Below are 26,241 nucleotides of genomic sequence, written 5' to 3'. Positions count from 1 at the left end.
CAGGAGCCTAATTCTTCCAGCTCCATTTTTCTTTCTCAAGATCACTTTTACTATTTGGGGTCTTTTGTGTTTCCATACAAATTGTTAATTTTTTTGTTCTAGTTCTATGAAAAATGACACTGGTAGTTTGATAGGGATTGCATTGAATCTGTGGGTAGTATAATCATTTTCACAAGGTTGATTCTTCCAATCCAGGAACATGGTATATCTCTCCATCTTTGTATCATCTTTAATTTCTTTAATCAGTATCTTATAGTTTTCTGCATACAGGTCTTTTGTCTCTTTAGGTAGGTTTATTCCTAGGGATTTTTATCTTTTTGTGGCAATGGTAAATGGGAGTGTTTCCTTAATTTCTCTTTCAGATTTTTCATTATTAGTGTATAGAAATGCAAGAGATTTCTGTGCATTAATTTTGTATCCTGCTACTTTACTAAATTCATTGATTAGTCCTAGTAGTTTTTGGTAGCATATGTAGGACTCTCTATGTATAGTATCATGTCATCTGCAAACAGTGACAGCTTTACTTCTTTTGCAATTTGGATTCCTTTTATTTCTTTTTCTTCTCTGATCCCTGTGGTTAAAACTTTCAAAACTATGTTGAATAGTGGTGGTGAGAGTGGACAACCTTGTCTCGTTCCCGATCTTAGAGGAAATGGTTTCAGTTTTTCACCATTGAGAAAGATGTTGGCTGTGGATTTGTCATATATGGCCTTTATTATGTTGAGGTAAGTTCCCTCTATGCCTACTTTCTGGAGGGTTTTTATCATAAATGGGTGTTGAATTTTGTCAGAAGCTTTTTCTGCATCTATTGAGATGATCATATGGTTTTCCACCTTCAATTTGTTAATATGGTTTATCACATTGATTTGCATGTATTGAAGAATCCTTCCATTCCTGGGATAAACACCACAGATCATGATCCCTTTTTTAATTTATTTTTTATTAATTTTTTATACAGCAGGTTCTTATTAGTCATCCATTTTATACACATCGGTGTATACATGTCAATCCCAATCTCCGAATTCATCACACCACCACCCCCAACCCCCTGGCGCCTTCCCACCTTGGTGTCCATACATTTCTCCCCTACATCTGTGTCTCAATTTCTGTCCTGCAAACTGGTTCATCTCTATCATTTTTCTAGGTTCCACATACTTGCGTTAATATACGATATTTGTCTTTCCCTTTCTGACTTACCTCACTCTGTATGACAGTCTCTAGATCCATCCACATCTCTACAAACGACCCAATTTCGTTCCTTTTCATGGCTGAGTAATATTCCATTGTATATATTTACCAAATCTTCCCTATCCATTCGTCTATCGAGGGGCATTTAGGTTGCTTCCATGACCTGGCTATTTGTAAACAGTGCTTCAGTGAACATTGGAGTGCATGTGTCTTTTTGAATTATGGTTTCCTCTGGGTATATGACCAGTAGTGGGATTGCTGGGTCATATGGTAGTTCTATTTTTAGTTTTTTAAGGAACCTCCATTCTGTTCTCCATAGTGGCTGTATCAGTTTACTTCCCACCAACAATGCATAAGGGTTCCCTTTTCTCCACACCCTCTCCAGCATTTATTGTTTGTAGATTTTTTGATGATGGCCATTCTGACCGGTGTGAGGTGATACCTCATTATAGTTTTGATTTGCATTTCCCTAATAATTAGTGATGTTGAACAGCATTTCATGTGCTCCTTGGCCATCTGTATGTCTTCTTTGGAGAAATGTCTATTTAGGTCTTCTGCCCATTTTTGGATTGGGTTATTTGTTTTTTTAATATTGAGCTGCATGAGCTGCTTGTAAATTTTGGAGATTAATCCTTTGTCCATTGATTCGTTTGCAAATATTTTCTCCCATTCTGAGGGTTGCCTTTTCGTCTTGTTTATGGTTTTCTTTGCTGTGCAAAAGCTTTTAAGTTTCATTAGGTCCCATTTGGACCACCAGTGGTCAATCAAAAAAAACTTGCTGTGATTTATGTCAAAGAGTGTTCTTCCTATGTTTTCCTCTAAGAGTTTTATAGTGTCCGGTCTTACATTTAGGTCTCTAATCCATTTTTAGTTTATTTTTGTGTATGGTGTTAGGGAGTGTTCTAATTTTATTCTTTTACATGTAGCTGTCCAGTTTTCCCAGCACCACTTATTGAAGAGGCAGTCTTTTCCCCATTGTATTTCCTTGCCTCCTTTGTCATAGATTAGTTGACCGTAGGTGCGTGGGTTTATCTCTGTGCTTTCTATCTTGTTCCATTGATCTATATTTCTGTTTTTGTGCCAGTACCGTATTGTCTTGATTACTGTAGCCTTGTAGTATAGTCTGAAGTCAGGGAGTCTGATTCCTCCAGCTCCGTTTTTTTCCCTCAAAACTGCTTTGGCTATTCGGGGTCTTTTGTGTCTCCATACAAATTTTCAGATTGTTTGTTCTAGTTCTGTAAAAAATGCCATTGATAATTTGATAGGGATTGCACTGAATCTGTAGATTGCTATGGGTAGTATACTCATTTTCACAATGTTGATTCTTCCAATCCAAGAGCATGGTATATCTCTCCATCTGTTGGTATCATCTTTAATTTCTTTCATCAGTGTCATATAGTTTTCTGCATACAGGTCTTTTGTCTCCCTAAGTAGGTTTATTCCTAGGTATTTTATTCTTTTTGTTGTTATTAATTTCTTAATTAATAATTTCTTAATTGTTATTAATTTCTCTTTCAGATTTCTCATCATTAGTGTATAGGAATGCAAGAGATTTCTGTACATTGATTTTGTATCCTGAAACTTTACCAAATTCATTGATTAGCTCTAATAGTTTTCTGCTGGCATCTTTACGATTCTCTATGTACAGTGTCATGTCATCTGCAAACAGTGACAGTTTTACTTCTTCTTTTCCAATTTCTATTCCTTTTATTTCTTTTTCTTCTCTGATTGCCGTGGCTAGGACTTCCAAAACTATGTTGAATAATAGTGGTGAGAGTGGACATCCTTGTCTTATTCCTGATCTTAGAGGAAATGCTTTCAGTTTTTCACCATTGAGAATGATGTTGGCTGTGGGGTTGTCGTATATAGCCTTTATTACGTTGAGGTAGGTTCCCTCTATGCCCACTTTCTGGAGAGTTTTTATCATAAATAGGTGTTGAATTTTGTCAAAAGCTTTTTCTGCATCTGTTGAGATGATCATATGGCTTTTATTCTTCAGTTTGTTAATATGGTGTATCACATTGATTGATTTGCTTATATTGAGGAATCTTGCATCCCTGGATAAATCCCACTTGATCATGGTGTATGATCCTTTTAATGCGTTGTTGAATTGTGTTTCCTAGTATTTGGTTGAGGATTTTTGCATCTATATTCATCAGTGATATTGGTCTGTAGTTTTCTTTTTCCATAGTATCTCTGTCTGGTTTTGCTCTCAGGGTGATGGTGGCCTCATAGAATGAGTTTGGGAGTGTTCCTTCCTTTGCAATTTTTTGGAACAGTTTGAGAAGGTTGGGTGTTAGCTCTTCTCTAAATGTTTGATAGAATTCACTTGTGAAGCCATCTGCTTCTGGAGTTTTGTTTGTTTGTAGATTTTTAATCACAGTTTTAATTTTATTACTTGTGATTGGTCTGTTCATATTTTCTATTTCCTCCTGGTTCAGTCTTGGAAGGTTATACCTTTCTAAGAATTTGTCCATTTCTTCCAGGTTGTCGATTTATTGGCATAGAGTTGCTTGTAGTGCTCTCTTAGGATGCTTTGTATTCCTGTGGGGTCTGTTGTAACTTCTTTTTCATTTCTAATTTTATTGATTTGAGTCTTCTTCCTGTTTATCTTGATGAGTCTGGCTAATGGGTTATCAATTTTGTTTATCTTCTCAAAGAACCAGCTTTTAGTTTTATTGATTTCTGCTATTGTTTTCTTTGTTTCTATTTCATTTATTTCTGCTCTGATCTTTATGATTTCTTTCCTTCTGCTGACTTTGGGTTTTGTTTCTTCTTCTTTCTCTATTTCCTTTAGGTGTAAGGTTAGATTGTTTATTTGAGATGTTTCTTGTTTCTTGAGGTAGGCTTGTGTACCTATAAACTTCCCTCTTAGTACTGCTTTTGCTGCATCCCATAGGTTCTGGATTGTCGTGTTGCATTGTCCTTTGTCTCTAGGCATTTTTTGATTTCCTCTTTGATTTCTTCAGTGATCTCTTGGTTATTTAGTAACGTATTGCTTAGCCTCCATGTTTTTCTGTGTTTTACGTTTTTTTCCCCATAATTGGTTTCTAATCTCATAGCGTTGTGGTCAGAAAATACGCTTGATATGATTTCTTGAGAAGAAAGTGTAATCTGCTGTTTTTGGATGGAATGTCCTATAAATATCAATTAAATCTATCTGGTCTATTGTGTCATTTAAAGCTTGTGTTTCCTTGTTAATTTTCTGTTTGGATGATTTGTCCATTGGTGTAAGTGAGGTGTCAAAGTCCCCCACTATTATTGTGTTACTGTTGATTTCCTCTTTTATAGCTGTTAGCAGTTGCTTTATGTATTGAGGTGCTCCGATTTTGGGTGCATATATATTTATAATTGTTGTATCGTCTTCTTGGATTGATCCCTTGATCATTATGTAGTGTCCTTCCTTGTCTCTTATAACATTCTTTATTTTAATGTCTATTTTATCTGATATGAATATTGCTACTCGAGCTTTCTTTTGATTTCCATTTGCATGGAATATCTTTTTCCATCCCCTCACTTTCAGTCTGTATGTGTCCCTAGGTCTGAAGTGGGTCTCTTGTCGACAGCATATATATGGGTCTTGTTTTTGTATCCATTCAGCCAGTCTGTGTCTTTTGGTGGGAGCATTCAGTCCATTTACATTTAAGGTAATTATCGATATATATGTTCCTATTCCCATTTTCTTAATTGTTTTGGGTTTGTTATTGTAGGTCTTTTCCTTCTCTTGTGTTTCTTGCCTAGAGAAGTTCCTTTAGCATTTGTTGTAAAACTGGTTTGGTGGTGCTGAACTCTCTCAGCTTTTGCTTGTCTGTAAAGGTTTTAATTTCTCCAACAAATCTGAATGAGATCGTTGCTGGGTAGAGTAATCTTGGTTGTAGGTTTTACCCCTTCATCACTTTAAATATGTCCTGCCAGTCCCTTCTGGCTTGCAGAGTTTCTGCTGAAAGATCAGCTGTTAACCTTATGGGGATTCCCTTGTGTGTTATTTGTTGTTTTTCCCTTGCTGCTTTTAATATTTTTTTCTTTGTATTTATTTTTTGATAGTGTGATTAATATGTGTCTTGGAGTGTTTCTCCTTGTATTTATCCTTTATGGGACTCTCTGCACTTCCTGGACTTGACTATTTCCTTTCCCATATTAGGGAAGTTTTCAACTATTATCTCTTCAAATATTTTCTTAGTCCCTCTCTTTCCCTCTTTTTCTGGGACCCCTATAATTCAAATATTGGTGCGTTTAATGTTGTCCCAGGGGTCTCTAAGACTGTCCTCAGTTCTTTTCATTCTTTTTTCTTTATTCTGCTCTGCAGTAGTTCTTTCCACTGTTTTATCTTCCAGGTCACTTTATCCGTTCTTCTGCCTCAGTTTTTCTACTATTGTGTCCTTCTAGAGAATTTTTAATTTTAGTTATTGTGTTGTTCATCATTGTTTGTTTGCGCTTTACTTCTTTTAGGTCCTTGTTAAACGTTTCTTGTATTTTCTCCATTCTATTAACGAGATATTGGATCATCTTTACTATCATTACTCTGAATTCTCTTTCAGGTAGACTGCCTATTTCCTCTTCATTTATTTGGTCTGGTGGGTTTTTACCTTGCTCCTTCATCTGCTGTGTTTCTCTGTCTTCTCATTTTGCTTAACTTACTGTGTTTGGGGTCTCCTTTTCGCAGGCTGCAGGTTCGTCATTCCTGTTGTTTTTGGTGTCTGCCCCAGTGGCTAAGGTTGGTTCAGTGGGTTGCGTAGGCTACCTGGTGGAGGGGACTGGTGCCTGTGTTCTGGTGGATGAGGCTGAATCTTGTCTTTCTGGTGGGCAGGACCGCATCCAGTGGTGTGCTTTGGGGTGCCTCTGACCTTATTATGATTTTAGGTAGCCTCTCTGCTAATGGGTGGGGTTGTGTTCCTGTATTGCTAGTTTTTTGGCATAGGGTGTCCAGTACTGTAGCTTGCTGTCGTTGAGTGCATCTGGGTCTTAGCGTTGAGGTGGAGACCTCCGGGAGAGCTTTTGCTGTTTTATATTACATGGAGCCAGGAGGTCTCTGGTGGACGAATATCCTGAACTCGGCTCTCCCACCTCAGAGGGTCAGGCCTGACACCGGACTGGAGCACCAAGACCCTGTCAGCCACACGGTATCTATAAAATGTCTGGGAGAAACCGCAGCAAGGCCGGCTTCTTAGCAGTTGCAGCTGTAACAGGAAGCTTATTCCTCCCTATGGGTGGGGCAACAAGTCTTCCTGCAGGTGCAAGGTTGCCTCCTTGGTCTTAAGAAAACTAACTTCTTGTCACCCTCACTATGGACTAGGCGCCGACATTGTGGTAGGACCACGCATGCGCCCTTTTTTCCTTTTTAAATTAATCTTTGAAAAATTCAATATCAATGTACTTCATCATCATTTGTTTTTTACTCTCCATGTTGTCTTGTTCTAAGATGCAGCATTGTAGTGCCAGAGAGCACCGTCGTGTTATTTCTAGAAGACGGATTTCCTCCATTTAGCTGCCTCCTCTTGCTCCTGCTGTGACTTGTTATATTAATTTGCTGTAGTAGTAGCCATGACATTAATGTACTTTCGGATTATTGAATGACACAAAGGATTTTTCATCTAACCTTCTCCTCCACAGTGTCTCTAGACTGACGGTTTTAGCCATTAGTTTAAGTATCTCTTAATTCAGGTGATGTATAAGATAAGGATTTATTGCTATAAAGTGTTTTGGAAAGACAAAAGAAACTTATTAGGTTTATTTGAAAGTTCTGTTCATCTAATTTGAATTGTAATATGTATTATAACAAATGACACTAAGCAAAATTTTAATACTCATAGAAAATAAGATCTTTTCGCATTAGGGAAATGGCAAGAGGTTTAATCTTGAGTTAGTATTCAACTCTGCCCATAACTGGTGCTACAAATGTAAGCAAGTTATTTAAGCTTTCTCAGCTTGGCCTCTTCATCTGTAAAATAGGACTGGTAATGCCTGTATAATAGAGTTGTAAAGATTAAGTATGAAATATTATGTAAAGGTCTTTACATAAAGTGCAGGTTCACTAAATCATAGTTCTTATTATGGAGCCCAAATCCAAAGGACCAGGCAGAGAACCATGACTTGTTCCTTCAGTGAAGAACAGTACTGGAAAATTTGACCCTGAATGACCGGAATTTCATTCTCTACAGTGAAATTGCTGGCATTTAAGCTGTTTATAATATACTAATATGATTTATGAATGTTATTTCTCAAGTTATCTGGAAACCAAGCAAAATTTACCAACCTTGAGTTTCTGGGTTGAGTAAAGCCTTGATCAGTAAAAGAATATTATTTGGTATCTATTTTCTCCTTTAATTTGAGGAGGCAGATCTAACAGCAAGGCCTCTCTGAATGTGCCAGCAGAGTTGCAGAATAATTTTGTTTTTTACAAACAGTTCATTATTAAAATGCTATTTAAGATGATCACTGCTGTTTGAGGGGGAAGTGCAGAAGAGCTATTTATTTATAAATATACAGGGCTAGGTCGGATGGATGTTTCATTATTTGTTTTAATTCTGCACTTATTCATAGAGTACCACCAGTAACAATTACACTAATTACAGCTTAGACAATCTTTTTGTTCTCAGTGTAAAGGCTTGGTATACTTTGTTTTGATAGGAAAGGAATTTGGTAATTGAAGCGGGAAACTAAATTTAGTTTGGTTTTTTTTTAACGTTTTTTTTGGCCGCACCATGCGGCTTGTGGGATCTTAGTTCCCTGAACAGGAATTGAACCCAGACCCATAGCAGTGAGAGCGTGGAGTCCTAACCACTAGACTGCCGGGGAATTCCCTAAATGTAGTTTTTAAAGCTTTATTTTTTGAGGTTTAAAGTTTCTTAACCTTTTAATATTGGCATTATGTTAAAAAATTAAAAGGCATAGAAATGTTTTTTAAGAGTAGTTTGGAGAAGACACATTTCTATGTGCCCTAACTCAATTTCCCAACCTACTTAGAAACACTTGGCAGTCTTCTGAATGAGACTGTAGACTAAGACCATGACTTTGTTTTAACTTACTTGCCTTCTACCATAAAATTAAGGTAAACTCTACCAAAGTCAGTTCTTTTTGTTTGACTGTCTTGGTATGATAAGTAGGAATTTCTGTACTAGGGGTAGGTTCTAAGACGCTTGCCCCAAACTCTTGTCAGAACAGAAAGGACCGCACCCACCTGTCTTCTAAGAGTTTCCCCCTTGGCTTGCATCTCCTATGCCTAAACTTGGTCCCACCATCCCTGTAAACTATAGGACAAGAGGGCAGTTAAAAAAAGAAAGATCCCTGGAGAAGATCCCTGAATAAGACTGAAAGGAAATAATGGAAAAGAACACATTCCTTCACTTCAGACACTGGAGCAGGCCTGCTGAAACAAAAGATTCTTGGTGGGAGAGAAAAAGGAAAAGCATGTAAAGGCTGTGGATAGATTTTTTGCCAGGAATTAAGGGTTGAGTGGGGAGGGTGTCAAGATAAAATGTTGGCTCATCCCACACAACTGTAATGTCTCATACTCTTACTTCTTCCCTTTTTCAAAAATTTGCCAAAGTTCATTGCCATCCATAGTAAATAAGATGGGGCCACTTGGGAAGTCTTGTATCCCTTAACTATATGACTTCTGGAGCCCAACACACCAGATTAGGGCAAGCAGGAGGTAAGGTAGGGGCCTAACAGCTGCTGCACTAGGACTAGCTTCTAGGTCTTGGAAGCACATTCTGTCTTTCCAGATGATTTTGAGAGTTTCTCTTGGTCTTTCAACATCCATTTATTCATATTTGCAGTGTCTTTTGATTTATTATTGGGTCTGTCTCTTGAATTTACAGATTCAAAACTCAGGTCATAAAGACATACAGTTAACAGGAATGCAACTCTGGAGCTTGTCTTTGTAACTATTCTTAATAGGATTGTTTTTCCTAAGTAGTTAAAGCAACTTCAAAACACCTATGGTAGGTGAATTCACTCTTAGTAAATGTACTATTTTATGGAATGAAATAGATAGTGAATGAATCTATGAAAAGTTCCTATTTTTTTTTACATTTACTAAAAATTTAAAAAGTCAATGATATATCTTTAGTAGTAATATACTCATTAAAATTAATTTCCATTTTCCATGTCTTGCTCTTTAGAAACTTATTAGGGTTTCTTTCCCTTCCTCAAGTACCCAGTTTCAGCAAGGTACTTGTAAAATCATTTTTCTTTGCTGTATGAAGATGGTCTTTAATATTGTTGCTTTCTAACGAAAGATTTGAAAAACTATTCCTTTGCATAATTTGTACTTATCATTTTAATGTCACTAAAGTATTTTAGCTTTCTCAGAAGAACTACATCAGCTGAAATACATATTTTCTATAAAAAGAATAAATTGCTAACTTATTTTTTTTTTTTGAGATAATGGTTTCTATAGACCCATGTTCAGGGAAGCCCCGTAGAAGACTATATTGAGTTATTTGGCCCTAAAAGCATTGAGTTATAAAAAGAACTAATAGAATCTGTAATGTTTATGTATAGCTCATTATCAGAGGTGGCTGGCTGGAACTGGAAGTCATATTAAATATTTTATACCATTGATCCGATAAATGACATTACAGGAAGTCCTCAGCTTACAGTGATCGGATACCAGCAAGTCACTGACATCAGCAGTGTTAGGGCCACAATGCCCACCTATGTCATCACCTACAGCTTGTTCAAGCAGGCAACTCACAAGTCAACTTCTGTGAATCAACCTACTGCCTAGGGGGGCCTATGGTAAGGCCTCCAGCTTCCCAGTTGGCTCTACCAACTGATTCTGTTCTCTTTCTCCCTGTGCCTCAGAGTCTTTTAACTCCTAAATGGCAAGGGTTTCTGTTTTGTCTTTGTTCCTAAATAAAGGGTGGGGTGGAGGCAGAAGAGAGGTGTCCCAAGTGAAAACTGGAAAGACAGCATAGAAAGGGGTAGCAGGGGGACTAAAGAAATAATAGAAGTCTTTTTCTATTTCTTTTCTTTTTCTAAGGGCCAAATACTGAATAGTTTAGACTTTATGGTCTGTACTCACTTCTGCCGTTGTAGCAGCCATACACGATATGTGGATAAGTAACCTTGGCTGTGCTCCAATTAAATTCTATTTGCAAAACTAGGCAGCAGGCCTTTGGCCTAGTGGCCATAGTTTGCCACCCTCTGCATACTACAGGGTAATATGTCCCTAGTAAACTGGGTCTAAGAGATATTCTAGAAGAGAAGTCCTTAAGACATTTAGAGCACTAGAACATTATTTAGTAAATGTGTAGTTTCTCAGAGGAACTGAGGACAACACTCATTTTGATGTTAAAAGTTGGTATCGAATATATTTTAAGTCTCACATGTTCATTTCTTAAAAATTGCTGATGAATGAAAAAAGCAGCCTCTGTTATAAAGCAAAACCCAGGACTAATGGTTAAGCAAAGAGAGGCCATAAGGAATCACTTTATAGATGACTTAACAGGGAAGCGGAGCTATAAATGAGGATAAACTAGGCCTGATTTCCAGTCCATGCTGTGTCACACTGCCTGGCCCTGGAATCAGTTCAGGGCTTTAGAAGAGCAATCAGAGTTTTAGATATGTGTATTTGGCAATATCTGAAGACAAAGTATTATTCTGTTAGATTTTGACGACTGTGATTTTTTTCTATAGGAATTGGTTAAACCTCTAATAGGACTTCAGATACCCCTTGAACTGAATTAGCCTTCTTACCATTACATGTAAAACATCACTGATATGTCCCGCCATAATATAACAAACAGTGCTTACAATCTCTGACAGGTTGTTCATGCTGAAGGATTGGTCTCTATATTAAAGAAGAGGAATAATACTGTAGGAGATCATCCTGCCCAGATGCAACAGAAACCATCTAAGCGAAGAGTGAGATTCCAAGAAATAGACGACAGCTTAGATCAAGGTAAAGTGCTCGGACTGTGTCTAACACAGATTTGATCAGTGTTTGCTGAAAGAATGAATTAATGTACAATAAGGTGTTTGGTAACAGGATTTGTAAAGAATATGTGGACTTAGTTGCTTTATCTTCTGTAAAGAAACACAGAGGATCAAACTATCATCAGTTCTTAAATAATTCCTAAGCAATTTGTTTTGCTCAAATAAGTGAACAAGTTGGAAAATTCATCTCATTGCCTTCCTGTCCCACAGATAGTCCTCAATTTTCAGAGCTTATTTCAGTTTCTTTGTTTCGTGTTTTATTTTCTAGTTTTTGTTTGGTGTTTTTTAGTGAGCCTGCTATTTTTGTCTTCTTTTCAGTGGCAGTTCATACTCCTTCTTGACTGATGTGGAAAATATTTATGGATTACAAATATTTTCTCTTCGGTGATTTCTTCTTGACTCTGTAGAAAGAGGTGTCTCTCAAGAGTACAGTTTAGGGCTTCCCTGGTGGCGCAGTGGTTGAGAGTCCACCTGCCGATGCAGGGGACACGGATTCGTGCCCCGGTCCGGGAAGATCCCACATGCCGCGGAGCGGCTGGGCCTGTGAGCCATGGCCGCTGAGCCTGCGCGTCCGGAGCCTGTGCTCCGCAACGGGAAAGGCCACAACAGTGAGAGGTCCGCGTACCGGAAAAAAAAAAAAAAAGAGTACAGTTTAACACTGTTGCTATTGTTTGATTTTTTTTTTCCTCCTGGGCTTATATTTAAGGTAGTGGTTAAATTTGTCTAAGGCCTAGGTAAATCAGAGTGAGTAGAAATATAGCCAAGAACCTGTCAGTATGCTTTTCATGTTTATAAAACAACTGCATTGTTAAAATAACAGTGTCAACATGTAGATACGCTTTCTAAATATGACATAAAGTGATAGCAGTAGAGGTTTCTAAATTTTTACAATTATAAAGCTGGTAGGAACCTTGGAAATAATCTGTTCCCACCCCTCATTTTACCTCTGCACCTTGCTTGTAACTATCACAGTCCTCTCCAGATAAAGTGCTCAATTCTTTGTTTGTACCAATTGGTATTGAATCATTGCATACATAGTAGGGGGAACCCAGAATTTAGAACTGACAGTCCCTAGTTCCCTTAGTAGCCATCTCGTCTTACACTAAGTCACGTAACTAGTGCTCAGTAGCCGCCTGTGCCTCCTGGCTTCCATGTTGGACAGCACAGCTCTAAATACTATCAGTGCATGTAGTTAAAACAAAGTAGATGTTTTAAAATAAATTGTATCTAAATGTTTGTATATAAATATATGAGAATGAAGAAATACCCAGAAAAGTACATAAACTAGATTGTTAACAAAGATAAGAGGGTGGGTGGGAATCATGCCAAAAAGAGAAAAGATGGTAAAAATACTGAACTGACCAAAAACCAAAAAAAAACCAAGAAACACAACATGAATGATATGATCCTTTTTATTTGTGTGTATAAAAATTATGCTAAGTATAAATTATTAAATCTATTAATGTCTATTAACTATTAAAATCTATTAAACTGTAAATGTGTAAATCACAGGACAATACAATTACATAATCCTGTTTTTATAAAAATCCTGAAACCACATGTGTTTGATCTGGAAGGATACACACCATATTTAACAGTGTTTATTTACCTCGTGGTTGAGAGGGGAATATGATTGGGTAGGAATAAAAGGGAAGAGTCCCTTAGACTCTTAGATACTTTCATGTTTAAATTTTTATGGGGAGAATATATTCACATATTACTGTAAAATCTTCCAAATAAATTCTATTTGGTTTATATTGGGTTCTGTAAAATTTGTTTTTTTAATCATAAAAGTAATATACACTAATCATGAAAAAACTTAGACAATAATGAAGTAGAAAGTTTAAGGCTCCCAACCCTCCCTCCCTTGGGGGTTTCCCCCAGGTATTGATTGAAGTTCTTACCATCCTTTCAAAACACATTCTGTATATATGCATGTATATGTGTGTACATACACATGTGCCCTTTTTTTTTTAACATGAATGATTCATTATATACCGTTATGTCACAGCTTTTTAATTTAACCATCAATCTTGGACATCTTTCTTTGAACAATGTATTAAATTTACTCCATTCTGTAAAACAGTTGCATAGTATTCCATGATATGAATCTCCCATAATTATTTAACTCTTCCATTGTAACTAGAATAACTAAGTTATTCTCAACTTTATGTTATAACAAACTTTGCTGCAGTGAACATGCTTGTAAATATGCTATTGTGTTTTGTGCAGATCTGTAGGCTTAATTCCTGAAAGTGGATTTGCTAGGCTAGGTGATCAGGACCATATGGACCAGTTGGCCTCAGGCAGTCCTTCCTTGTTTATACCTATTGTCCCAGCACTGCATTCACTTAACACTCTTTCACTGTCAAAAGTGCCCCAGGCTGGATGATAAATTAATTTAAAATGTTAATAGATACTGCCAGATTACCTTCCAAGAAGGTTTTGGTACACCCTCATCATGCTGATCATAAAACTTCTTAGTCTTTTCCAAATATTTTTAATTTTTCTTTAATTATGAGTGATCATTAAGACTTTCAACAGAGAGTAGTTATTTTCTTCAATATAGAAAGATTTATGTGGACATTTTTATTAAAAACAAGCCTGCCAAAGTTGTTTAAGAAATGAAATTACTGTACTAGCTAGAACTTCACTATTCCACTGAAAGATAAAATTGAGTATTCCTAAGATGCAAGATCCCACTCAGACATTTTTGGTTGTTTGTTTAATATCAAATTGACTTTGCTTTAAGGTGGTCCCATGATGTGAACTCCAAAGATACTGTCACAGTGAGGTTGCATATAATTTGTACTCTAAAATAATGCTGTGAGCACATCAGAGAAGTATTGCCATTTTTTTCTTCTTTTTTTATGGAAATGGTTATATTCATTGTATAAATGAGCTAGTTTTAATTTTAGCATTCACAAGCTCTACAAGTATATATCTTTATGGTAACTAATAGGTCCTTGTATAGTCATTGGTGTCCTAGCTTCCTGTCAGTGACTATCCATAGAAGACTAATATTAGAAACATCTAGTTATCTTAATCAGTGAGCAGACAGCAGATACTAGGCATTAATTTTGTGTCAGTTTAACCTTACTCTGTTTTCCTGTTTGCAGATGAAGTTGGAGGTGGTTCCTGTATTTTACTGGTCTTGCTGTGCATAGTGACGGTTTTCCTTAGTGTGGGAGGAACTGCATTATACTGCACTTTTGGTGACACGGAGTCACCTGTTTGTACAGACTTTGCAGACAACATGGATTTCTATTACACTAAGTTACTGCAGGGAATGGCAGGACTTAAACACTGGATCTACCTCTCCTAGCAGCATTCAAGAGGGACAGGCATGCTGGCCGTGAGAATCAAAGAGTGAAACTTTCTAAATAGCTTTTATTTGAAGAGTTCTGTAACATGCGCCTCCCTTCCCCAGTGAGGAACCACAAACATCAGAAACAGCAGCTTTAACTGGCAAAACAGAGGAACTCAGAATAATCCACATAATGATACAGATATTGATCTGAGCACTGTGGATGGAAGGAATGGTCTTTGGAGAGCATGTCCACCTCCTCCTCGCTGTTTCCTAGTGTAATGAGCTACAGAATTAAACAGGGCAGTGTTGGAGCCAAACCATTTTGGGCTACCTTGTCAGGCTAATGGCTAAGGACACTTGTGGTTTATAACCGTTTGTCCAAAGACATTGCTTCCAGCCATCACGCAATAAGTTTGTGTGTAATGAAAAAGAGTTACCTTACAGTTTCAATGTCTTTTTTTAGTTCACCTTGGGAGCTATGTAATTTAGGCTTTGGGCACTCTCCAGATTTCCATTTGTGAAATGATTATGTTTGTGTGTGTGTGCTTGTGTATTTCAGACAGTTATCATAAGCAAAAACCCAACGTAGAATAACAAAGATTATTCTTTCAACATGACTATAGATGTGCAGCCACAAAACTTTCAAGAAGGCTTAACTGTGGAACAGATGAACGGTACAAATCTTGGCCCTGAATTAAGAAACTGTGACAGATCTGTGACAGTTAACTTCATTAACTAGCCAGAAATTAATCACAGGCCTAGAGGTAAAATTAAAGAGCTCCCTCTGAGTGTCAGGCAACCAGTTTCATCGTGGATTCAGTGCTTCCTGATATAATAAATGCTGGATTCATCTTGATTCAATAAATACTTACTGAGCACCTATTATGTTCTGAGAATCTAAGAACCCTTCTATAAAGATAAATAAGGTATTAGTTCCTGCTCTAGATGTTTTAATTCTGGCCTTATGTAAAATAAACTAATACTTTGGCAAATGAAATTAAATCATCATATATAATTCAGTATTAACAGATCATACATTCAGACGCTTGAATGTGCGTTCATATCGTGGGCTTGATTTAGACCTAATGTGAGGTCATTAGGCGAAAATTCAATCATATCTTAAATAGGCAAATGTCTGATTTTTATTTAAATCTGTCAATTTCCTTTTCTACGGTGCAGTGGTCTAACAATTAGGAAGCCTTGCTTTGGCTTTTTATATCATTGGCAGCATTCTAAAAGAAACAAAACACATGAACTATAGTTTTCTGGAAATGACTATTATTTCATGTTTTTCTGTGAGGATCATTTGAAAGAAAAAGAGAGTTTTCTTTCTAGTTGTTACTGGCTGGTACAGTACCTCCCTTTGTGTTTCTGCTTATTTATTTAGACTTATGATTTTTAAAGGGCTTTTTATAGAAGTTGAAATTGTGTCATTTAGCATGCATCTGGTTATCCCAATGCTAGATATTTAATTACTGTATACTTAGTGTTTTGATTTTCTATAATTTCAGCTCAATGTGGTTTTAGGCTTGTTTATTTTTAAATTGATGTTTTATTTTTACTTATAATACTGTTTGACTTGTCTGTATCATGTCACCATAAACTATAATATTTTCAAGGATTATAGATCAAAGATATTTATTTAGAAGTGTACAAGATACTGAAATCTAGATTCCTTATACTTAAGGCTGATTTTATTAGAAGATTATTTTAATGTTCTATTATAAATTTTAAGAATTTGTATTCAAATTGTATGTAAATATGTAAAATGTTGATGGTACTATATTATGTGGTTCTGTAAAAGACATTCACAAAGTCTACTGTGAGGGGCATCCCCATCAGAGACAAACCTCTTCTGTTTTACCCTCATGATTTCTAGTTACAGAAATTTGGTGATGCTGATTTCTGCCGGTTTTATGTGAAGATAAGTCAAAGTTTCCCTCCTGTTCACCTTTTTAGGTCACTGTTGAAGTCCTAAAAACTCTGTATGTCATATTTTCCTATTGGCCACCAGGACCATTACTTCTGAAACTGAAGGTTTCCTGGGAACCTTCACACTGAGGTGAAAGAACTGAGATAATACTTTGGTACTCTGTGGAGTCCAGTTGAGTCTCAGAAGAACCACGTGTGTCCTCACTACTTCCCAGGGAGGGTGAGGTGAGCTCAGGAGCATATTGATGTCTTGATTTAAAATAGGCATGAAATCTCAACTAGAAAAATTAGGACAACTTTTAAAAATGTAATTGTCATTTATTGCATGAATTGGAGTAATTCTATCTGGTGATGAGAGAAATTGTTATCTCTCGCATAAAAAAATCATCCAGTTTTACTATAATGTAATTTTTTCTGTCATTTGAAAGCACTGACAACTATTTGTAACTAATCTTCCTTAAGAACTGTATTTGAGGGTAACAGATCAAGCTTGTAATTTAAAATCTATACCCAAAAAATGTCTCAGAGAGTTTATTTGAACCCCTTGGGTACTGAGAAAAACCGCTTTAAAGTGAAAGTAAAATAATTTCAGAAGTTGGTCTGGCACCACGAGTAGATTACTTTGGGTAGTCTAATAGCTCCCTACGTAAACGCTCCTATGCTTCTAAAACACTTTCCCATCTGCCTGAAACAGCAACCGAAATTCACTCTAAAAATTCATTCCTTTAGATTTAAAAATCAAGTCCCTCTGGGAGGTTTACTATATTGAGCTGTGAATTATGCTAAGAGGATTTAAAATTTGAAGGTAGGCCTTATTTTGAAAGGACAGATGTGAATTGGATCTTGCTGGAATGGCAGGGTGGAGGAAAGGGTAGGAATTCAGAAGTAAAAGAGGGAAGGTGGGGAAAGGACAAGAAATCTTTTACCTATTACCTGTTTTGCTGAAGCTGACTTTGTGACGTTTAATCCCAATCCAGAGAGAGACTGAATATTTGTGTTCCCACTAACGTGACCTGTATAACTCTGTTCATTTCTATGGGCTCAGTTAATATTAACCCACCCTTGTATACTTAATTATGAAGTGTATATAGTGTTTTCACATTCATTCATTTGATGCTTACTTAGATCAGTAAACACACATCCCTTAAATCAGGTCTTGTGACTCCCGAAGCCATTATACTTTCTCTTCTATCATGTTGCCTCCATCCTCAAAAAGAATAAGAGTGATCTAGGGTTTATGGCACAAGTTCTAGTGCCATCTGCTATTTTAATAACCTCAAAGATAAACATTTGGTGAGCCTCATGTACTAAGGAATTTTCTTTAAGGAATTCTGGTAGCTTTTAAATCTCTCTTGGTGTAGGCTACTGAGCATCTCTTCTTCCTGGTCCTGAGAAGAGTAAGTCCTGAAATCAACCTCTTGTCTCTTGCCCCGAGAACAGTGCAGAACCATGAGCAACAGTGTTTATTACTCTCTGTACCTTGGCAAACATTGGAGTGTCTGCAGTGTGCCAAGCACTGAGCTGGGTGCTGGGGCTCTCGAAACAAGAAATGGTACCAGCTTAAAGAAGTTAGTGTCTGGTAAGGTAAATATATTTGTGAAAGGGGAAAAAAAAAATGAAGAAATATAGGATACTACTACTCATGGGGATAGAAACTTGAGCTCATTCCTCCCTACCATGTGTCATGCTTTTTTAGGAGGAAAAGTAAAATTCTCTCTAGGCCACCTGCACAGCACCTTGATAGACAGGAATCTTTTCTCCCAGCCAAAATTCTATTGAGTATTACTTTTTGCCTCTAGTTAGCATTTGTGGCATTAATAGCGGGTAGGCTTTCCAGGAGTAGAAAACTGCTTGGCTAGAGCCTTCTTCAAAATTGAAAGTCTGAATAGCACTAAATAGCACAATTGAAAACTTTCTCACAGAACTGCAGGTCCAGATGCTTCTCCAGTAAATTCTAGCAATCATTTCAGTAAGATATAATACCCATCCAACAAAACACTCTTCAAAAAGGAGAAAATACTTGCTAATTCATTTTATGAAAACAATATTGACCCATAGACCTGACAACAATCCCTATCAGAATTGCAGCAATTTTTACAAGCTGACAGGCTGATTTTAACATGTTTGGAGATGCATGTGCCCTGGAAGACAGTCAGTGAACTTGTTAGAACAAAACTGGAGGACTTGTACTTCCAGATTTCAGAACCAAATGCTGCAATAATCAAACCATGGTATGGCAAAAGGAAATCCACGTGTATGTGTTCAATGATCTACAAAGGTGCCAAGGCAATTCAAAGGGGGAAAGGAAGTCTTCAACAAATAATTGCTGGAACAATTGTATATCCCACTGGGGAATATAATTAACTTAGACTTTTGCCTCACACAACACAAAACTTAACTTGAAATAAATGGGTCTAAGCTATAAAACTTCTAAAACAAAACAGGAGAAAATCCTTGCAACCTTTGAGTAAGCAAAGATTTCTTAGAACACAAAATACACAAACCATAAAAAAAAAAGAAAGGATTAGCTGGACTTTTAAAGCACATGCTCTTTGAACATGGTTAGGAAAATGAAAAAGCAAGCTGAAGATTGGGGGAAAATTCACAATACGTTTATCTAGTAAAGGCCTTGTATTCAAAATATGTAAAGATTTCATGCAACTGAATATGACAACCATTTAAAAACTTCGAACACCCCTTTCAAAAAAAAAATATATATATATATACAAATGGCTAATGAGCACATGAAAAGATGCTGAATATCATTAGTCATCAAGATGCAAATTAGAACTGAGATACCACCACACACCAGGTAGAATAAAGTTTAAAAGACTGTCTCAACCCCAAGAATGAAAGGGTGGTTCAGCCTACGAAAGTCAACGTAATACCTCACATTAATAGAATAAGGGGGAGAAAACTGTATGATTGTTCCAACTGCTGCAGAAAAAAATTTGACAAAATCCAACATTCTTTAATGATAAAAAAAATCTCAATAAACTAGAGGGGAACTTCCTCAACACAATAAAGGGCATTGGTGAAAAACCCACAGCTAATAATATATATCTCCCAAAGAATACACAAGAAAGATGCCAGAGCTAATAAATAAAATCAGCAAAGTTGCAGCATTACAAGATCAACCCATGAAAATCAGTTGTTTCTCTATACCAGCAATTAATTAACATTACAGAAAGGAAATTAAGACAGCAATTTCATTTGCAACAGAATCTGATAGAATAAAATACCTAGGAATAAACTTAACCAAGGAGGAGAAGACTTGTACACTGAAAACTACAAATTATTGATTAAAAAATTAAAGAATAAATAAATGGAAAGGTATCTTGTGTTTATGGATGGGGAGACAATATTGTTAAGATGTCAATAATACCTAAAGTGATCTACAGATTTAATGCAATCCCTATCAAAATTCTAAGAGCCTTTTTTAGCAAAAATGGAAAAGCCAATTATCAAATTTATATGGCATTGCAGGGGGACCCAAATAGCCAAACAAATCATGAAAAGAGAAAGACAAAATTGGAGGACTCACATTTCCCAATTTCAAAACTTACTACAAAGCTTCAGTAATCAAAACAGTGTGATGCTGGTATAAGGATAGACCTACAGACCAATGGAATAGAAATGAGAATCCAGAAATAAGCCCACACCTCTTTGGCCAGTTTATTTTCAATGAGGGTGTCAGGTCCATTCAATGAGGAAGAATTCTCTGTTCAACAAATAGTTCCAGGACAACTGGATTTCCACATGCAAAAGAATGAATTTGGACCCCTGCTTCACACCATATACAAAGATTAATGCAAAATGGATTGATGATCTAAATATGAGGTAAATCCACAAAACTCTTATAAGGGGTACATACAACATTTGGGTACATCTTCATGACTATGGATTTAGCAGTGGATTCTTAGATATGACAACAAAGGCACACAACAAAAGAAAAAACATAGGACTAAACATTTTTTTTAGGACTTCCTAAAAAAATTTTTTAATTTGTGCATCAAAGGAAATTATCAAGAGAATGAAAAGACAACCGACAGAAAGGGAGAACATTTTTTGCAAGTCAGATATCTGGTAAGGGTTTAATATCCAGAATATGTAAAGATCACCTACAATTCAACAAAAAGACAACCCAGTTTTAAAATGGGCAAGAGACTTGAATACACATTTTTCCAAAGAAGATACACAAATGACCAATAAATACATGAAAAAATGCTCAACATCACTGATCATCAGGGAAATGAAAATCAAAACCACAATAAGATGAATGAAATGATACATACTACAACATGGGTGAACATGGAAAACATGTTCTGTGAAATAGCCAGATTCAAAAAAACAAATAGTGGGGCTTCCCTGGTGGTGCAGTGGTTGAGAATCTGCCTGCTAATGCAGGGGACACGGGTTCAAGCCCTGGTCTGGGAGGATCCCACATGCCGTGGAGCAACTAGGCCCATGAGCCACAACTACTGAGCCTGCGCGTCTGGAGCCTGTGCTCCACAACAAGAGAGGCCGCCATAGTGAGAGGCCCGCGCACCGTGATGAAGACTGGCCCCCACTTGCCACAACTAGAGAAAGCCCTCGCACGGAAATGAAGACGCAACACAGCAAAAATAAATTAATTAATAAACTACCCCCAACATCTAAAAAAAATTAAAAAAAATAAAAGAACAAATAGTGTGATTTGACTTGAATGAAATATCTATAATTGGCAAATTCAAAGAGACAGGAAATAGAACAATGGTTACCAGGGGCTAAGGGAAGGGGGAAAGGGAAGTTATAGCTTAACTGTTACTGTTTCTGTTTGGGGGATGAAAAAATTTTGTAAATAGATAGTGGTGGCAATGGTTGCACAACACTGTAAATGTACTTAATACCACTGAATTTTACACTTAAAAATAGTTAAAATGGCAAATTTTATGTTAAACATATTTTACCACACATGCATGTGCACACACACAAAAAGACACCACCAAGTGTCTTTGTTGGTGAGGATGTGGACCAACCAAATTCTCACACACAACTAGTGGGAATATGAAATGGTACCAACTGCTTTAGAAAACAGTTTTGCAGTTTCTTATAAAATTAAGTACACATCTCTCCATGACCCAGCAATTCCACACCTAGGTTCTTACCTAAGAGAGATAAAAATGTGTCCACACAAAAACTTTACACAAATGTTCATAGCAGCTCTATCCATAATAGCCAAAAAATGGAAACACCCCAAGGTTCATCACTAATAGAATACTATTCAGCAATAAAAAAGAACAAACTATGGATACACAAACATGGATGAATCTCAAAATAACTGAGTGAAAAGAAGCCAGGAACAAAAGAGTACATATTGTATGTTTCCATTTATATAGAATTTTAGAAAATACAAACTAATCCACAGTGACAGAAATAGATCAGTGTTTCCTTGAGGGGCAAAGGATGGTGGGAGGATGGATTGTAAAGGTCACGGGGCAACTTCTGAAATTGATAGAAATGTTATGTATCTTGATTGTGGTCATAATTTCATGGGTTTATACATCTTTCAAAATGCAGTGTACACTTTACATAGATGCAGTTATGTACATAAATTATACCTCAATAAAATTGTTATTAAAAAAGAAGTTCAGGGCTTCCCTGGTGGCGCAGTGGTTAAGAATCCGCCTGCCGATGCGGGACACACGGGTTCGAGCCCTGGTCCGGGAAGATCCCACATGCCGCGGAGCAACAAAGCCCGTGTGCCACGACTACTGAGCCTGCGCTCTAGAGCCCATGAGCCACAACTACTGAGCCCATGTGCCACAACTACTGAAGCCCGCGCACCTAGAGCCTGTGCTCCGCAGCGAAGCTACCGCAATGAGAAGCCTGCATGCTACAAAGAAAAGTAGCCCCCGCTGGCCACAACTAGAGAAAGCCCGCACGCAGCAACAAAGACCCAACACAGCCAAAAATAAATAAGAAAATAAAAATAATTTTTAAAAAAAAGTTCAGTTTGTAGCTACCTGGTATATCAAGGTATCATGAGGGGCAAGAATACTTTATTCCCTTTCACTGTTGTTGCTTAATTGGGCTAAACAAAAATGTTTGGTGACTTCCAAGTACTACCCCTCATTTGTACAAGACCTAACTACTCAACCAGCTCCTTATAAAGTGTCACCTTATAAAGTGTTGCAGTGAGGTCGCTAGTTCAAAATGCCTTGATTTCAGTCCAATGTTAAATCACGTTGAGATGGTGATTTAAATCTATGCTCTTTTTCTACTTGATGCAGCAGTCCAAATTTCAAACCCAATCTAATTATAGATATTCTGTAAGGACACCCTGATCTCCTCTTGCTGGAATGCAGTGATCAGAAGTGAGGTTTTATGATTTTATTGCTTTTCTTAATTGCCTTGGATCAAGGGTCAGGTAGGAGACATGCACTTAGGGAGCATAGAAGGTTCACATCATTCATCAGGATGATGACAGCCCATAAATGGCTGGTTCTTATTTTCTGAGTACAAGATTGGGGGTTGACAAACTAAACAAAGAAGAAAATAATCCTTGCCTAAGCTTCTGGCCTGGACAGGAACTTGGTCCAAAAGTGACTGTAAATAGAGGCAGTCTTTTTTTTTTTTCATTTCATTTTTTCTTGATTGGAAAAACTAAATTATTAAGATAGGAATAGTAGTAGTTTGGCCATCGCTGGAGGGGAGACTAGGATATAAGATAGTTTGGTGGTAAATAAAAGGCAAAGAAGGAAGGCAGTCCCCAGAGTTGGAATCTGGATGATGAATGAGATCACATCAACTAGCTGTTTAGCCTCCTTTCTGTACTTCAGTTTCCCCTTCTACACACACACACACACACACAGATATATGGCTGCGCTGTGGCGCACGGGCTTACTTGTTCCGCGGCATGTGGGATCTCCGCGGACCAGGGATCCAACCCGTGTCCCCTGCACTGGCAGGTGGATTCTTAACCACTGCGCCACCAGGGAAGTCCCCTCTTCTATACATTTTTAACGTAACTTCAAACTTTAAAATCCTCTGATTCTCTGAATAACCAGAAGCTTTCCACTTTCCATCACTGAGAAAGGACAACTTGGATGTCTGTATTTGCTGGATAAATGCAATAGTTGCATTAGGGTGGATAGGGGTCCTTTGAAGCTGTGCATGGGAGGAAGACGTGGAGTATACTAATCGATTCATAGACTTTGAAGTACCCACTGTGCCCAAAGCCCCTTCGGAGGAAGAGACTGGGGCAGGTGGTTCCTTCTCAACAAGGTGCTAAGCTATGTGTTACATCATCCTGAAACTCTGGCCACGGTTGTTTAGATCTGGGGCTTGGTGCCCTAGCCTGATGCATTTCTTGAAGCCTGAACATGAGGAAGGATAGTGATCTGGACAAATGTCTAGTCTCCAAAACAACATAGAATCGGGAGTTTCAGTAAATAGTATCTGCCTCAGCAGGTCCTCTCTCAGCTCTTTTGAATTTGGAGTCCAGAGTTTGCATCCAGCCCTGGCAAATAGGAAGGAGGAGAAGTCGAGCAGACATCAGGGAGACCGCATAGCCTGGAGTCCCACAAACAACAGAGCCTGTAGAGCAGAGACCTGGGACGTCCGTCTGGCTCTTGAGAGTCACCAAGACCCATCGCCCAAACAACACTCCGTTTCCAGAAGGCTTGGCGCTTAGAAAACATTCTTTATTATAAGTGCTCCTTATACTTGGTGACCTGGGAAAAGGTCTCTTCCCTGCAAATGAAGAGAAACAAGCTATGCAACAGACGCCTGGCTGTTTAAAACCATATTCTTTTAGAGTTATTAGTCAGTGTAGGCACTGTTGTGTCAGAAATGAAGCTGGGATCCAAGGAGTTAGAGTGACTTCCTTAAGGTCAAGATCAAGAGAGTTACAAAAGATTCTCCACCTGTGAACATGAAGTTGGAAGTATCTATAGAGCATTTCTCCTGCAGTTGCCACTGGATCCTCCTCCTACTGTTTTTTTTTTTTTTTACCTACAACTTTGTACCTTAGATCACTGTCACTCTGGGTCTTACATGTGGAAAAGACAGCAGAGGCAGTTACTCCATACTGCAGGCCACAGGCATGGAGCAGTTGGTGTGCGGCCATCCCGTGCCTGTGTAAGGGACTCTGGGGGATCCCAGGGACAAGGCAGACCGCCTATACATAGCCTAGGGATGCCAGATAAAATACAGGATGCCGGTTATTGCACGAGACAAACTTATACTACAAAATTTTGTTGTTTACCTGAAATTCAGATTTAACTGGGCATCCTATATTTTTGTTTGCTAAATCTGGAAGCCCTACCAGTGTCACAGCATAGTACAGACCCTGAGGCCGAGAGGGCGCAGCTCATCAGCATGAGAGAAGCAGAGGGGCTTAGACATGAGGAGCTCCGGGGAGCAGCCTCCAGTCCCCCCTTTCTGGATTCCCTAGGCTCTGCAATGTCTTGGTGTAAAACAGAAGACAGACCATCAGCACAGCTATGAGATCCACGTGTCTACAAAGGGACAGAATGCGGCCAGAATTTGTTGGCATTTATGTCTGTAGAATTTAAAGTGTTTTCAATCCAAGACAAAAATGAGAATTTAATCAGAGCTTAGAATGTAATTTTAAAACTGATTTAGTACCTTACCTGAAGTGAAAAACCTTCCAAATGTGGTTCTGTGTGATGGTTGTCTTATGGTGCCCATGTCAGTCAACCATCCAAACTCACAGAATTGTGTTTTACTCCTGGTTTTCAGATGTCACCAGCTAATAACACAAATATAAGATATGGGCTCTACTACTCATTTTGTTTTAGCTCCCAGGTCATCTTGTTTTTATTCACCCCTTGTTCCAGATATCTGATTGCTGGCTGTTTCTAGCTGAAACTGAATTATTCATTTCCTCCTCTCATGAAAAAAGACGGCTTTTCTGTTCGGTGTATTCATAGGCTTAGCTTTCGATTGCCACTGCTTTTCACCAACAACTTTTCGCTCCTCTGCCTTTTTGTTTTCAATCAGTGAAAACAGCATCTTATGATGAGACCTTTGGTCTTCTCTGTCTGATCTTCTCTTCAGGACAGCAAACTCCATTTTCTGTTTAAAATGATTACTCATAAATAGAAGTTCATTAGCATTAGCTGTGGCCAAAATCCATCTGGTCGCTTCCCTTCTGCACAGAGTGATGAATTGGCAAAAGGACAGCAAGGGGAGGGTGCAAGGGCAGGCGAGGCTGGTCCCCGCGGAGCCACAGCCTGTGGACAGATGCCAGGCTCCTTGTGCGGGGTGAGCATCTCTGTGTCTCACCCTCCCCAGAGCTCCCTGGCCACTGCAGACCTAATATAGGACACAGTAAATGCCATGTTTGCCTACACGTCTGCAAAGCAGCCTGGATTTGTCAGAGGAAAAAGTAAGAATAGAGGGGAAGGGCTTCCTTGGTGGCGCAGTGGTTAAGAATCCGCCTGCCGGGCTTCCCTGGTGGCGCAGTGGTTGAGAGTCTGCCTGCCGATGCAGGGGACGCGGGTTCGTGCCCCGGTCCAGGAAGATCCCACATGCCGCGGAGCAGCTAGGCCCGTGAGCCATGGCCGCTGAGCCTGCGCATCCGGAGCCTGTGCTCCGCAACGGGAGAGGCCACAACAGTGAGAGGCCCACGTACCGCAAAAAAAAAAAAAAAAAAAAAAAAAAGAATCCGCCTGCCAATGCAGGAGACACGGGTTCGAGCCCTGGTCCGGGAAAATCCCACATGCCGCGGAGCAACTAAGCCCATGCACCACGACTCCTAAGCCTGCGCTCTAGAGCCCTCGAGCCACAACTACTGAAGCCCACACACCTAGAGCCCGTGCTCCGCAGCAAGAGAAGCCACTGCAATGGGAAGCCCACGCACC

The 26,241-nt window shown here is 38.3% G+C and overlaps 1 protein-coding gene across 3 annotated transcripts in view; it reads left to right on the top strand.

The window, feature by feature from the left end:
* The window catches only part of CNST (consortin, connexin sorting protein), a 115,583-nt gene extending 98,613 nt beyond the window's left edge, over window positions 1-16,970 (top strand). Inside the window, exons 10-11 of one of the 3 annotated variants that reach the window (XM_027122392.1) lie at window positions 10,960-11,095; window positions 14,250-16,970. In XM_027122392.1, coding sequence (XP_026978193.1) covers window positions 10,960-11,095; window positions 14,250-14,455 — 342 coding nt within the window. In that variant the 3' untranslated portion in view covers window positions 14,456-16,970. Of the gene's footprint in view, window positions 1-10,959; window positions 11,096-11,448; window positions 11,655-14,249 lie in introns of those variants that run through there. The other 2 variants (XM_027122391.1, XM_027122393.1) reach the window with 2 other exon arrangements.
* Window positions 16,971-26,241: the final 9,271 nt, after the last annotated feature.

This window comes from Aethalodelphis obliquidens, unplaced genomic scaffold (genome assembly GCF_003676395.1).
Source record: "Aethalodelphis obliquidens isolate GAN/ISIS:26980383/991018 unplaced genomic scaffold, ASM367639v1 scaffold24, whole genome shotgun sequence".
Taxonomy (NCBI): domain Eukaryota; kingdom Metazoa; phylum Chordata; class Mammalia; order Artiodactyla; family Delphinidae; genus Aethalodelphis; species Aethalodelphis obliquidens.
This window is presented reverse-complemented; position numbering and strand designations above follow the sequence as displayed.